Source organism: Leuresthes tenuis, unplaced genomic scaffold (genome assembly GCF_036924035.1).
Source record: "Leuresthes tenuis unplaced genomic scaffold, fLeuTen1.0.hap1 SCAF_14, whole genome shotgun sequence".
NCBI lineage: Eukaryota > Metazoa > Chordata > Actinopteri > Atheriniformes > Atherinopsidae > Leuresthes > Leuresthes tenuis.
Window position 1 is genome coordinate 13,579,396 of NW_027325368.1, and position 11,484 is coordinate 13,590,879.

The 11,484-nt window shown below is 40.3% G+C and overlaps 2 protein-coding genes across 3 annotated transcripts; one reads left to right on the forward strand and one right to left on the reverse strand.

The window, feature by feature from the left end:
* Positions 1–3,827: 3,827 nt before the first annotated feature.
* Positions 3,828–5,653, forward strand: LOC140269218 (insulin-like growth factor-binding protein 1). Its single transcript, XM_072364242.1, has 4 exons — positions 3,828–4,305; positions 4,427–4,569; positions 4,677–4,805; positions 4,921–5,653. Exons 1-4 carry the CDS (start codon positions 3,960–3,962, stop codon positions 5,044–5,046), a joined length of 744 nt encoding a protein of 247 aa, XP_072220343.1. The 5' UTR covers positions 3,828–3,959; the 3' UTR covers positions 5,047–5,653.
* A 341-nt stretch (positions 5,654–5,994) lies between these two features.
* On the reverse strand, positions 5,995–10,889 carry LOC140269260 (insulin-like growth factor-binding protein 3). 2 transcript variants are annotated; one of them, XM_072364290.1, is made up of 4 exons: positions 10,443–10,889; positions 9,583–9,830; positions 8,652–8,771; positions 5,995–6,975 (listed from the first exon to the last, which is right to left on the reverse strand). In XM_072364290.1, the coding sequence occupies exons 1-4, from the start codon at positions 10,813–10,815 to the stop codon at positions 6,850–6,852; spliced, it is 867 nt and encodes a 288-aa protein (XP_072220391.1). In that variant the 5' UTR covers positions 10,816–10,889; the 3' UTR covers positions 5,995–6,849. The 2 variants fall into 2 exon arrangements, with proteins under 2 accessions (XP_072220391.1, XP_072220390.1); XM_072364289.1 differs by having other exon boundaries at positions 9,583–9,833.
* Positions 10,890–11,484: the final 595 nt, after the last annotated feature.

Below are 11,484 nucleotides of genomic sequence, written 5' to 3' on the forward strand. Positions count from 1 at the left end.
AGTATGCTCTATCAATCATTCACTTATTAGCGCAAACACGGATCTGTGTTGTGTATTGCATGAGTTTTTTTAAATTTTTTTTAACATCTCCAGACAATTTGGTTCACAATAAATGAAAGACTAATTCGTAGCTTTTGATAATCAACAAAAATCAGGTTACTGTCATTAGAAAATTAAATAAACAAGTGGATTGTTCTGTATCTGATCATAATCACATAGACATTGATTTAAGAATCTATAAGAGTAACTTCTTTAAAAAATGATAAGCAATTACAAACTCATGAATGAATATGCCAGCAATTTGGGGGGGTTTCTGAAAGGAAAAAATAAAAAAAATTTCACGTGAACTTCACGTGTTTTTTTTTCTTTTTTGAGAGATTAATCGATATTTAAGTAAGCCAAATCACGGCTTTCCCAGAACAAATGTTAGGATTTACCAAAATGTGGAGTGGTGGTGCACTATTCTACTGTGCAATGACATCTGCACACAAATTACCATTGTGGAAGATTCATGAAAGGAAAACATTTCCTGCCTCCTCAGCCTCATTCAGCATCAAAAACACATTTAAACAAGCCCGATGCATAAGCCCTGTGGAGTAACACCTCACGAACTGCTAAACCCATGTGGTCATGCATTGGAGGTGTGTTGCAATCACTAGCACAGGGAGCATTTCATTGGAGGACAAAATTGATTAAACTAAATAGCAGCAAATTCTAAAAGCAAACACTATACTGCCTGGAAAACGACTAAAGAGGAGAGGATTCTAAAACAGAATAATGACCCTAACCACACCTTAAGTCAGTGTTTTTCAACTTCGGTCCTCGGGACCCACTGCCCTGCATGTTTTCAATGTTTCCCTCCTCCAACACACCTGATTCAAATTAATGGCTCCTTATCAGGCCACTGCAGAGCTCGATGACGAGCTGATCATTTCAATCAGGTGTGGTGGAGGAGGGAAACATCGAAAACATGCAGGGCAGTGGGTCCTGAAGACCGGAGTTGAAAAACACTACCTTAAGTCCTCAACTTCCTAGACATTGGATGTAACTGTGTATCCTGAACTTTTTACCTCGAGAACATATCAAACTATTAGAAGCTTTTGCTGAGTTTATTTTGCTTTCTTTATTTTCTTTGCTCTCCCCAAAGTAACATGTCAAAGTGTCACAGCTGTAAAAAAAAGGTATGTTGTTAAGTATCCACACCTGAGTGGAATAATCAGCTAACAAACACCTTTCACCACTCACAGGAAACACTTCAGGATCTTTATTGGGAAAACGCAGTCATCCAGCTATGGACATTCGACAGCAAAATGTAAGTCTGTATATATTCATATTTACAACAAGGCAAAGTCATAGAATTTGTCATGAAATTTGTTGTATGTTTGTTCTCCTCTGAATTCCAATATTATGGAAATGATGAAAAAGAGACCACTGGAGCCCATCCAAGAAGAGTCAGAGCAGGAGGATGAAGAAAACAGAATAGGAGAAGAGGATTTTGCATTTCAAATAGGTGTAGAGACAGAGGAGATACTGGCAGAGAAGGACCAGGAAGAAGAAGAAGAAGAGGATGTTCCACTTAGGGTTCTGAGACCGGGGAGGCGCTCTACTTTCATCAGGGAAAAATATCTCAAAATTCAATCTAACACCCACCTGGAAAAAACTGAGAAATCATCTATGTCAGATATGTGCATGCATGCTACAGATCTAAGTGATGAATCTACACAAATCCCAATGTTGGGAAAAGAGAGGCAATCAAGAAGTTCAAATCTACAAATAAAGGTAAGAACAACTCAATATTTCTGTGGAACATCTGACAGTGCATAGCTGTTATGGAAAAGGATATGCTAATCTGTTGTTTTAGGTCCCCAAAATTAGGTGGCCAAAACAGACACTACGTAAAGCATCAGTGAAGAGGAGAAGGAAAAAAAAGATGGTGGTTGGTGTTAATTTCATGCACAGATACTTTAACTTAAAAGAAAACAAAACAACATATCATAGTTTCATTTTGTTTTCTTCCTCTAACATTCTTTAAAATATTTCCAAGGAGGAGCCGTTTCCTAATTGGCTAGTGAACCTAATGTTCGACATTGAAGAGGCAAAAACTCATCAACTGGTGGTTGAATAACATTCATCATCATAGGCTTTGCAAAGCCAACGTACAGCATGTGGGATGCACCTGGCAAAATAAATGGTGACTGTGGATCACACTCATCACAGCTAACTATTTAGGGTATGTACTGCCCAAAGTAATCTATATATTTTTTTCATGCAAATCGTTGTTTTTCTTATGCATGGACAACTGGTTTCCTGTGAAAAATGTATCGCTTGATGAAAACATTTGTTTCGTTCATGTTGTTTTGTTTTTTTTGTGCAATGGTCAATAAATTCTGTTCTGTTACCCTGTATTATAATTTTTGGCTCCAACAACTTTTTGGTGAGCTTATAAGATGAAAAGCACTGTATGTGGTAAAGGTAAAACGATGCATTCTGGCATAGGAGCCACATCCTACATATAAAACATGTTGGAGGTAGCGTCATAGTTTGGACCTGTTTTATTGTATCTGGGCTGTGAAAGCTTGCCATCATCTATGGGACAAAAGGAGAACATCAGGACGTCGGTCTGTAAACGGACTTGCAACAGAAAGTGCAAAGATACTTAATATGTTCTACCAAAGACTGGATAATGAAAATTTTAATTAGTCCTGATCTTAATCCAATAAAAACTGTTATGGAAGGTTCATGTGAGGAAACAACATCCCAGATTTTAAGCTGCTCTGTACAGAGGAATGGACTGCAATCCCTTTAAAGTGGTGGCTGTGCAGGATGGATCAACAACTGGAGTAAATGTTCCCACAGCCCTGAATTGAATTGAGAGGTGGATTGGATGGTGCAAATGTTTAGTTGCAGTTATAACTGAACTTGGACATCGCACCAGATACTTAAAGCAAAAGTTCACGTTTGCCACTTTAGAACTTGACTGAATCGGGTTAAGTTTTAGGTTATACTTGAGAAGAGCTATAGAAAATTCAAACTTTCAAGCACCACTGTTTGATCGTTTAATTTCTCCTGCTGTACTTCCTGGCCTTTTATACAAACAAGGATTTATGAGAATGTATGTTGCAGCATCATCACAGTGGGTATCCGTTTGTAGCCAACACCTTTTAAATCCGAGGGTAGTATAAGATATCAGCATATTCTTTAAGAATTAAAACCTTCCCCAAGGAAATGTCTGTGGTCATATAGTTTGTATATCATAAATCTGGCATTTGTTATGGATAGTTATGACAAATACTACACCAGGGAAATAACCAATTACTGCCGCCTTTCTTTAGACAAACATGTTGTGATTCCAGCAGTGAAATCCATAATGTCAGGGTTATGCAACTCTTGAGGGGAACGATCCTGTTTTTCTGTCTGCCTGATAAGAGGGACAAATAGGATTTTAGTGTCAAAACACCATCAGAGCATGACTCGTCAGCAGAACTTTACAAGATAAATGTTTAACAACGGCCAAATAGGAGTTGTCCTACTGACCAGTCATTATCTTATAATCTATAACTCTTTAACATTTCAGATTGTGGATGTTATTCATCATTGACGTTATTGAAATGCTTCGTCAAACAGTAGCACTTATGCAACTGTCATAACACCAAACTTAAAGGCATGAATTAGTTGTTTTCATGTGCAGCCGCTTTATGTCCTAATGTCAATATTGACAGCTGGCCTTGTGATACTGGATCTACGTACGTCAAGTGGAGTCACCCATCGTTTACATTAGCTTTGTCAAAAATATTTTATATCTCCGGTCACTATGTCAATCATTAACCCCCCTGCAGCCCAGATTCTCGTACAAATACTGCTGGTTCACAGAAATCACTTTAGAGGAAAACCTACAGTCATATAGAGCAGTTTTAGGAGACAAGTCCAAAAAGGCAAAGAGTTTTATCAGAGGACTGGAGATGCTTGGACTATATAAGAAGCTGGTATTTGTGGCAGCAGTGGTGCTGGCTGTGTTGGCCGTGGTTAAGTCGTCCCCAGTGGTGGGGCCCGAGCCCATCCGTTGTGCCCCATGTACGCAACAGAAGCTGAATGACTGTCCTGCGATCCCAGCCGACTGCACCCAGGTGCTGAGGGAGCCTGGCTGTGGCTGCTGCATGGCCTGTGCCCTGGAGAAAGGGGCTTCCTGTGGAGTTCACACAGCCCACTGTGCTGAGGGTCTCCGCTGCACTCCCAGGCCCGGTGAGGCCAGACCACTCCATGCACTTACTAGAGGACAGGGGATCTGCACCGAAGACGAAGGCAATGGTAGCCTTAGTGGTTCTCTCTTTCTTATGTCAATTGTTGTTGTTACTTTTTAGATTTTGAAATGTTAATGGGTCTCATTTTCAACATTAGCACTGAAAGATTTTTTTTTAAATGTCTACAGAGGAATCTGATGGAGGTCATGACCATGGTTCCCTGCACTACTTGTTGGGACTGAACTTTCCATCTGACCTTCAAGATACTGCGGAGGGCCAAGAGAGTATCAAAGCCCGAGTTAATGCCATCCGCAACAAACTAGTACAGCAGGTGAGAAAAACGTCAATCTGATTCATGAAGTTCTAAATTGGGCAGTGTTTGTGGCAGTTTTGTGTGCAGATGTGTTTCTCACTGCTTGTTTTTCCTTCTTTGAACAGGGTCCCTGTCACACTGAACTGCACGCAGCACTGGACATGATAGTCAGTTCTCAGCAGAAACTGGGAGATAAGTTCACAACTTTCTACCTCCCCAACTGTGATAAGCATGGCTTCTACAAGGCCAAGCAGGTGAGTTTCAAACATTTTCCTGAACTTAAATTCATCCCGGTTCCTGGGAGATTTATCCTAAATTAATGGGTGGATTATTTATTTGTGAGTGTTGAACTGTCTGTGTCTGTTTCAGTGTGAGTCATCTCTGGTTGGACCACCTGCTCGCTGCTGGTGTGTCTCCTCTTGGAATGGGAAGAAGCTCCCAGGATCAAGTGACCTTCTTGGTGATGCAGAGTGCCATCAAGAAGTCACTTACTGAGGGATGGACACACTCATGAACACACAAACAAAGTACTTTAACTTTAGGTAAATGTATAAATCAACTCTCAGCCATATACTGAACTGAAACTGTAAAACCTCACATCATAAGGGGAAATGTCCCCCTATCTTATTTACATGATGTATGTATCAAAGATTTATTTATTCTATACATATATTTTCTTACTCACATTAACCATTTCATTTTTAGAATTTTTTTTTATACGTTTGCCTATTTTTTCAATTGTAAATAGGGCAAAACTGTGTACATTTGTGTTTCTGGCTAAATAACTCCACTGCTCAAAACCACAGGTCTGCAACTCTGCCAAGCCCATTTCAGAGTGTTCTGGATTTTTTTTTTTTTCGATTTTTATTTTTTTTAATTTTTTTTTTTAAATTCATTCAAAACCCGAGCTGTGCATGGTATGAAACAACACAGCCGCTCATTCATTCAACCTGTTGACATTGTCTGAATGTATCTCCATTTCCTCAGTGGGCATTTGGGGAAATACTTAAAATGCCACAAATATGTGCGCAGTGGCTGAGCACAAACATATCAGGGCTCATCCAAGCCACTGTGAGGTTTGGGGTGGGTTGGTCAGCATTTGTCTACCTCTGCTACTCTCTGCCGGTCCACTGGTTAAGCAGATGGCTCTGCCTTCTCTCTCACATCATTTGCCTTTTTAATCTGTTCTGACATTTATTCTTGTATTTATTTGTTTTTGTCTTTGTTTGCTGAAGGGGTTCTGTGTATGGACCAGATTTTTTGTGAATGTAGTTTGCAAGGAATGTTGCTATTCCGTAAATGCTCTTGTTGAAGAGATGTGTATAATTAAATTATGTGGATTGTGTGAATAAAGTGTTATTTCATCCTGATGAACTTATTTTACCATTGCATTTGTTCATCTTATTGACAGATAGAAAGAAAAGAACAACTTGACACTTTTAATGCCTTTAATAAGTAAAAATAAACCTCTGAGGGTTGCACTGTTTATGCAAACATATCTTCTTCAATTGAGGCAAGTACAGAACACTATCACTGGCTACACAAAAATCAAAAGTTAATGGCAGAGGCCTTTATCTCAAGTATTCAGCTTATGTAAAGTGACAAAACAGTAATAGCCACAGTAAAGAGTAAAAGGAATACGCCCCCCACCTCTCTTTCTTGAGATCCAGCATAAAAAAATCTTTAAATGCACATAGTGCTTCCAACTCTCTGTGGAGCAGGAAGCAACTGGAAACAATGGAATCTATACAAACAGGAATTCATGGTGAGGCACCGCATGCTTACATTGAAGGACATATTCATACAACATATATTTCATGGTCACAGTGACCACGCTCAACGTCATTACAACAAATCGCAAGCATACAATAAAACGATTACACTTCACAAGCATGTACACATATGCAATTTAACTTAATTGTCCGTAAATGAAGAGTACACCCATCACTGTTTGTGATGTGTCTCTGTGTTTTATAATCAGTTTAAGGCCTCTGAAATGAATTCTTTAAGTGTATAATTTTCCCAGAAGCTGTCCAGGTGGAGGCAGGAATAAAACAGTTTAAGAGGAATCCATCGAATAAAAGTTCATGCTTTTCCTCCTCGTACAGTTACTCAATGTCTCTTGCTCTGTTTTGAAAAAAAAAAGGTCCCACAGGCAACAGATAGAAATAGCAAACATCCATATATCGGTTGAGCCATCTCTTGACCTCTCTACCAATATCCTCAGTGTCTCCATTTGTTTACAATTCTTCTTGTTCAATCCAACTCTCTCCCCCTCCCTCCCATCCTGTTTTGCTCCTATTGGCTCTCAGAGTTGTAGTACTGGGCGTCTCCTTGCTCCTTCCCATCAAACCCTGGCAAAGGCTGCCCATATTTGTCCACACACCAACAGAAGCCTCGCTTTCTGCCTTTGGATGGACGACACTGAAAGTGAAGAAAGGAACAAGGTTTAGAGTCAGCCAGACAGATGCAGGAGGTGGCGAGGCTAAAAGTATAAAAATCCAGTTAAATGAGTAGCATTCTGAGTAACCATCCACTTTTAGTCAATGAAGCAGAACAGCATAGTTAAGACGCATTAACAGTCAGATTGTGCTGACTCGACAGCCAAGGCCATCCAAAACGCTGTGGTATTTTGAGCTGCTTTTATGGTCTACCTCCTGTTACACACACATATAGAGACCTTTAAGGTAAACAGAAACCTGGTAAAATATTTGCTTAGTGCCGTTTGTGAACAACTGTGAACCAAGATCTATTTTCAGAAGCTGGTGGCCAGTACGAATCATCTGTTGCTGATTATACCCCACAGCTCCAAATTATGGGTACTACAAATGACTTATAGAGACTGTGGATCTACCCAAGGGCTGTTATTTTACTGCCAATTTTACTAAAGGTCAACCTCCACTCCAGTAAAACATGCAGCCATTCATTTCAAGGGCTAAAGCAACTGCACCGCTCCTCCACAGAGGAGTTAGTGCTGATCAAGAAGGAGAACATCCTTATTTAGCTCAATATTTCAAGAAGGGGGCTGACAGAGAGGCTTATCCAAGCTGAACAAGGGCTTATTTATGAGCTAAGTTTCAGAGAGACAGCTCATATCATTGTGAGACAAAAATACATGACGATTTGATTCTAAATTAAAGTTGGATATCTACACAAAATAAAGACCTTTACAAACTATTTACGTTTCAAAATCTTAAACAAAATTTGAGGACAAGAGTGCATTTGCTTCAATCTTGAAATCTTTGCAAGGCAGATTATTTTTTCCCTATAAGAGGCATTTAATAAGAGCTGTTGTAATGTAGTAAAAGCTACTTTTTTAAAAAGCCATGCAATGGTCCAAATTAAACTGACCTACATGAAATGTCTGCCACTCCTTCAGTGCCTGAGGGCTAAGTGCGGTATGCTAGGCCCATTCTACATAAACAAAGACAATGAGCCTGGCATTGTGAGACTGCTTATGAGATGATTGCAGGCCAACAAGAACACTTCTATTAAGCAGGAGAGACTGCTATGCAATGAGAAAAACTGACTTGGTGATGCAGTAGCGCGGGAGCCCTAAGTGCCTCCATATGAATTCATCAGAACCACTCATTTATTACAACCCAATCGTGGGTGAACCATGTGAGCGTAGGGATGGCTGCAGCTCTATTTCTGTGTCTGCCTCTCAAAAGTCCAGCAATTATGGGGTGAGCACATGGGGTGCCGGCGGCCACCTTGACGTCTGTCTCCCTGGGAGGGTTCCCGTTAAGACGGCCATCGTCCCAGCCATCAACCCTGCTGGGGTTTGGCCCCTGTGGTTCCTGTTTCCAGAGCCAGTGGCTAGGGTCTGCTTTACTGGTGTGGTGGTGCAGTGATGAGGCTCTAATAACTACCGATGAAAGCAAGAGAGCAGCAACAAAGCCATTATAGGGCTGCTGGAGGACTAAAGTTTGAGTCACTAGACTTCAGTGTTTAATCTTAATAGATGTTGTTTATATCACAGCAAAAGCTGATTTCCTTTGGCAGTTTCTTTCAAGTTGTGACAAAATTTGAATCAAGCATATTTTTAACAATAAAACGCAAACACTGAATAATGATGCAAGAATTTTAGTAGACATTACCTGTTTTTTCTTATAAAATCCCCTCTTATCGCAGTTTGGTATGCGGAAACCTTTCGGGTTGAGTATGTTAGTGATTTTGAAGCTTCTGAGAATGCTCTCCATCTCTCTTCGACAGGGACCCTATAAATAAAGGAACACATAGTCAGTTTCTTTCAATATCCGCAAAGCTGAGGCAGCGACTTTATGAAATAATCATATTTAAAATATCCCTGCTATTAGTACCAACAGAGTCATATTATGATTTTGACAATAATGACTATGTGACCACACTAAAGCTAACTCATGGTACATCACACCTTGTCCTGCTGTGATACCTGCACAATGGCAGCAACGATATGAAAGAGAATAAATATGCACAATAGTAATATGTGTGCCCTAATGCATTTGGCATTGGTTCCCATACTGATAAATTGATTCATCTGACTTGTAGAAGCTTAAAAGTTTGCAAAAGCTACATAAAACCTATACATGTATCACAAAGGATGGGGATACAGTTAATTCAAACAGCTCTTAGATGGAGCCAAAAGGCTTGTCCTCAAGTCCAAGTACTCCAGTCACTAATCAGAGCAGCCAGTTAAAGCCCATTACTAGAGTGTGCTCACTTCTCTGGCCAAAGAAAGATCAAAATAGCAGCAGGGCTTCCCAACAAGCACTAACATCGGCCAATCCATCATTTGCTGGCTCTCAGTACGCCCGGCACGCGGACGCCTTGTGGCAAAACAACTGCCTGACCCAGGTCAGCCGCAGGACCATGGTACTAGCTTGCTGCCATGCCACTCTACTGCTCCAGATCCCTGCCAACCATCAGCACCGCTACCCCAAAGCATTTCATCACCCGCAGGGGTAGAAAAACACCAAAACACAGAGGAAGTGGAGAAAAACATTCCTCTTGTGTGCTCTAAAGGCATACAGACATGTTTGTGGTACTTACATTCTCAAGCTCTTGTTTGGTTTCAAGAGAGAAATTTTGTTGGTCAGTGATGAGTGGTCCTGGGATATCCTCCTTTTTCAAGTTCTGGTTTCTCTTCTGTTGTTCACGTCTGAACACATCTAACTTTTCAGTGGAGAAGAAGGGATGGAGAGGAGGCTTAAGTGGTCCAGCAGGTCTTTGGGTGCTGTATGAAGTCTGAAGACCCAGGCTGGTGCAATTCTGCTCCTCATCCTGAGTCTCTGTATTCTCTGCTAAAGTTTTAAAACAAAATATTTATTCTCAAAAGTAAATAAAAAGATATAAATGATCTTACACTTGAAATAATGCAGTGTTTTAACATGTCCTCAGAAAGCTATTGTTTGGTTTGAGGATTATGAGTATCCAGTCCTTAAGCGATGAATTATGTCTCAGATTAAGCATGCACAAAATGACCATAAATTCACAATTTCAGTGTTTTAAAGGAAAAATAAACTAAGAGTGCAAGCTGAATTGTTGCACAACTTGAAATATTTTAAATCTTTCCAAAAAAAATTAGCTTTGAGTCTGAATACCTCCCTGAAAAATATTTCGAGTTCGAGTTGCCACACTGTACTAAAGGAAACATTTGTGACAGAGAGACATCTTTCTTTTCCAAAATTAAAAGAGTCCTATTAGTATTCTATCGTCATTCCCACATTCCACTGAGTTGTAGAGAATGTAAATAATGTAACCAAGAAGATGTTTTAGCTTTCAGATGCATTTATTTGTGGTTAATCGAAAATAATTGCTTAAGACTGTGTGAACATGAATCTGTGGGGTATTTCTGGGAGTTTGCCTAACAAAAGAGCGCACGAGATGCATACAGACTCAAGGTGCATTACCTGGCAGTTCATTAACCGGAGGCGTCGGTCTGGCAGTTGGTCTCCTGTTTGAGCCGTTAACACAAATCCCTCGTCCCTCCAGCAGAGCCTGCAGAGGTTTCGTTTCACCGGGCTGATGTTGACAGGTCAGCCCGGAGCCACACCGCCCGGTGTACACTCCGCACGGCTGACCGAAACTCAGAGCGCAGGTCAGGCAACAGCCGCAACCCGGTTCACGGACTTTCTCGGCGCAGTCCTTAGGCAAAGGTTTGCACAAAAGCCGCGCTCCAACATCACATGGCTCGCATATGATAACCGGTCCGGTCGCACTTGACCTCCGCGTGAACGATGCCACAAGAAAAGTCATGCAAAGTGCTCGAAAATAGGAATCCATAGTGTGGCACGAGAGAATATGTAACGAAGAGGCGCACTGTCCCGATGTGGAGACTTCCACTGGTCAGCTTTTCTCATTCACATAAAGCCAACGGACAAAACATCTCAATATATAGACCCCAATGACTGTAGTCACACCCACGAATGGCTTGTTGTGCACTGATGAATAGCTTCGACTCCGTTAATCCTATAGAATATAATTAATTCATTTGGATTTTTTCGAAACATTCGCAGCTTTAACAAATAAAACAAGTCAAATGATAAGCACATTAATCTATCTTTATTTTCTGTCTGATCATTGAGCCCGAAATAATCAAAGTTATGGAAATAAAATCGATTATTTTTTAGACTAGTTATTGACTGAATACTTGAAGAAATAATAAAGGAAGATGATTTATTTTCTTTTAATCCAATATTTCACATTTATCATGTTTGTTGCACACACTGGTCCATGCATCTGCTATGCACATATTCGTCTACAGAGGGCGCTATTACGTTCGTGTTCCGAGCATTGACTGTGTTGGTAAGCGTGATACAGTTATCTCAACTTAACATAGCTCCAATTATAGAGGGGTACTGTGACACTTAACATTGAATATAACCAAAGTTTTATCTTATTTATGTTGGTGTGTCCTTAGCCGATTTAGTTATGTTTCCAAGTATGTGTCTG